At 42.5% G+C, this 3,568-nt stretch overlaps 1 protein-coding gene and 1 long non-coding RNA gene across 2 annotated transcripts; both read right to left on the bottom strand.

Annotated features, from left to right (window-relative positions):
* Window positions 1-336: 336 nt before the first annotated feature.
* Window positions 337-1,932, bottom strand: LOC121938335 (dynein axonemal heavy chain 5-like; the record flags this gene model as incomplete). The annotated part of the gene is made up of 3 exons (XM_042481599.1): window positions 1,866-1,932; window positions 1,084-1,338; window positions 337-486 (listed from the first exon to the last, which is right to left on the bottom strand). Coding segments are annotated over exons 2-3 (252 nt in total), but the record flags the coding sequence as incomplete, so codon positions are not given.
* A 152-nt stretch (window positions 1,933-2,084) lies between these two features.
* On the bottom strand, window positions 2,085-3,553 carry LOC121938336. Its single transcript, XR_006105266.1, has 4 exons — window positions 3,378-3,553; window positions 2,826-2,918; window positions 2,646-2,749; window positions 2,085-2,107 (listed from the first exon to the last, which is right to left on the bottom strand). It is a non-coding gene; the product is annotated as an uncharacterized LOC121938336 (long non-coding RNA).
* Between the last annotated feature and the right edge of the window lie 15 nt (window positions 3,554-3,568).

Raw genomic sequence — 3,568 nt, 5'->3', positions numbered from 1 at the left:
ACACACACACACACACACACACACACACACACACACACACACACACAAAATAAACGTTTAGTGTTGTTGAACCAGTTATATGGAACGCGTCAGAAGAGGTACTGAAATCAGAGAGGTTTGTGTAGGTAGACCTTTGTGAGTCTTTGCCAAACGATGTCATTGTTGTACATATTTTCAACAGAAAACTATAAACGTTTCTTTTCACTTTCGCCTTTAACGAGCTCTGACTTAACGGTATTATACTTACGTATTCGCTTCTGATATTATCTTATTTTTACATGTGGGTTTTTATTATGTCTTTATGTCTTTTCGTGTGTGTTGTAAAGCAGGTCTCACCAGGCCGCTAAGGGTCCTCCAGGCGTACGTCAGACCGTCTACGCGCTCGGCGTTCCTGTCATTGAAGAGCAGCTCGTGTTTGTTGAGCAGAGCGAAGGACTCCTCCACGGGGCCGATGGTGGCGTCGATACGAACCTCCGCCTCCCGAATCTCAAACACAAGATAGAGAGGAGGTGAACGAGTACGACGGAGGTTTAGGACCACACTGAGGACTTTTTTTGTTTTTTGAGACTTTGAGTATATTTGTAATATTATGAGATGAAAGTGGTATTACTACGAAAATAAAGTCGTAGTTTTACAATTTTTATGAGAAAAAAGACAAGTTTTACAAGAATAGAGTCACGTTTTTACGAGAAAGGGGATATTATACTACAGAAATAAAAATATTACCAATAAATTATAAAACAGGTGAGCACAGGCAGCGTCCATGGAAACTGCAGTCCCTGGCGTCGTGTCGTGTCACACACGGTCCACAGGTAACCTGCTGACCCGTGCTCCGACATGTTTTATAGCTAATATGCTATAAAATTATAGTATGATTATTTCCCTGATATAATGTCCCCTTTCTTGTAAAAATAGGACTTTATTCTCGTGATATTGCGTGTTTACTCTCATAAAATTCTGACTTTTTTTCTCAAAATTACTACTTCACTCTTGTAATATTATTTTTATTCTCAAGAATTTATTAACCCTTGGAAACCCACACAGAACCATTTTTTGTCAACAGCCAATCAGAAGCTGGCTGACCTCTCTGAGCGCCGCCATGGCTCCTCGGACGTCCTCCAGGTCTGTGATTGGACGCTGCAGGCGCTTCGTCAGCCCGTCCACGAACGAGAAGACGTCATCCATGTCGGCGGACGCACGGCGGTTGAGTGCGGCGCCAAAGGCTCGTTTCCAGAGACGGCACTCCTGAGTGAGCGCCAGCTTCAGCTGCTCGGTGTCGAACAGCACCGAGCCCACCGAGCGAAACGCCGCGAGCTCCGAAATCTGCTCCTCCAGCTTCTGCAGGGGCAGCAAGGCATCATGGGTAAAAGTTTTACTGTCCCTGTTCTGATGTTAACTTTATGTTTCTGAAGGCAGCTTTTTATTCCACTTTTTTCACAGTTAACCCTTTGAAACCCAAGTGGTTCAATTCCTTTAAAAACAGGAAAAAGGCGATTAGCAACTTAAAAAGAAATGACTCAAAAAAGAGCAAGAAATTAGTAAAAAAATACAAGACAAGTACCTTAAAATTAGCAAAAAAAAAAACTAAATAAAATAAAAAATTTAGGTAAAAAGCAAGGAACTGACTTGAATAAAATATGCAAAAAATGAGTTGTGAGTTATGATGAGTTCAATGTAAATTTTCTCCCATCATTTTTTAGAATAATTTTTATAATTTATTTTTTTTTTTGCCTTTTCCCCCCATGTTTTAGAAAGAAATCAAACCAACAGGATTCACTCTGATGATGTTAAATACTGAATCTGATGTTTATTGTGAGTGTTTACTGATGATAATCAATAAATAAACAAACAGGAAATGGACTCACAGAGTAGAAGCAGATCTGAGAGCTGAACTCCGTCAGCGACGGGTCGGACTGCAGGAAGACCTGAACCTGCTCCTCTGGGTCCTGAACACACCTGAGAGTTAGTCCAATAAACAACAACAACAACAACAACAACACACACACACACCTGGTTCCACAGTGCAGAAAAGTGAGCGAGTTGATTCAGAGTTTCAGCAGCCTGAGATCTGAGAGACGACACGACGGAGCTCAGCTGGATCACCAACCTGCAAACAACAACAACGTATTTCAGCATGTCGATTATTAGCAGCAACATCGATTTTTATACGTTATTATTTGTGCTGTGTCAGATAAGAACATCATATCACTCTGCACAAAAAGGTGTGCTTCCCAGAATCAGGCTTAAAAAAAATATATACATTATTATTAATTTCTACTTTTTTGTGTTTATTTTATTTAATCAGCATCAGTCCTGATCATAAATATCAAATTTTCATTCACTTTCAGAATTTCAACCCTTTAAATGCCAGGTTTTTGTCAATATACTACACGAAAAGTAGATATTTTTAATATCAGTGATCAGCAGCAGGTCACCTGGTGGAAATAGACATGTTTTTTCTCAATATGCCAAATATGGTCAAAATGACCTCATCTTTTCTGTTTTTTTGTTGTAATTTTTTTCCTACGGGACCCTTAATTTTCAGACAATCAAATATAACCGAAAACTACAGAAACCCTCTGAAGGAGCAGCAGATCTGACAGACGCTGGAATGAAAAGACTCGTTAACGTGTCTGTGGACTGACTTGGTGACGTCTCTGTGCTCGGCCAGCTGTCTGTCCAGAGGCCTCAGCACCGGCGGCTTCACCGGGATGTCGTCTCCCGCGTCCCGGCCCGCCGCCTGCTCCACCTGGCGGACAGAGAGACGCCGGGATGTGATTGGCTGTGTGGTGATGGGTGTTTAAGAGAGGAGGACGACGGCGTACCTGCTGCTGTTTGTACTGCAGGTGAGCGTACGTCCACAGAGGGATGTCTTTGGTCACGGACAGCACGGCGCTCACCAGCCTGTTCACGGCGCTCTGAAACACACACACACACACACACACACACACACACACACACACACTCATTCAGTTCAGCTGTAGCTGAGGAGCGCTGGAGGTACTTACAGTGTGTGGCCAAAAGTATGTGGACACCCCCACACAGCTGCCATGCATGTGTGTTACAGGTTTAAAAGCATAATTCTAAATGGTTACGTTTTTTTGTTTTGTATATTTTCTCTTATTATATGATCATATATAAAACACATTTTTGGTTTAATTTCTTGTCGATTTTCACTGATTATGCCAAATCGCTCATTGCCTTCTTTTCAAAGGTTTAAATGCTCATGAAAGGCGCCTAAACGCAACACAAGAAAACTGATGTTAATCCAAGTTTTAAAGGGTTAAACACGATGCCAAAAAAAACCCTGATAAAATGCTGGATATAATTTAACTCTAAGGACAGAGGAACAGGTGAGGCGATTGTGTCAGAGGTACCTGGATGTCGTCCAGGCTGGGTCTGAGGACGATGTTGGGGATGGCGAGCTGGATGGAGGCTCTGAAGAGAGGAGGAGGAGCTGACTGGCCGCCGCAGGAGGAGGACGAGGAGGACGGCTGGTATTTGAGGACATGAAGTCTCCTCCTCAGGGCGTCCAGAGACGATTTGGTGGCTGAGAGGAAAAACAAAT

The sequence above is a fragment of the Plectropomus leopardus genome, unplaced genomic scaffold (assembly GCF_008729295.1).
Source record: "Plectropomus leopardus isolate mb unplaced genomic scaffold, YSFRI_Pleo_2.0 unplaced_scaffold29191, whole genome shotgun sequence".
Classification (NCBI taxonomy): domain Eukaryota; kingdom Metazoa; phylum Chordata; class Actinopteri; order Perciformes; family Serranidae; genus Plectropomus; species Plectropomus leopardus.
Note: the sequence above shows the minus strand (reverse complement) of the source record. Positions and strands in the feature narration are given on the sequence as shown.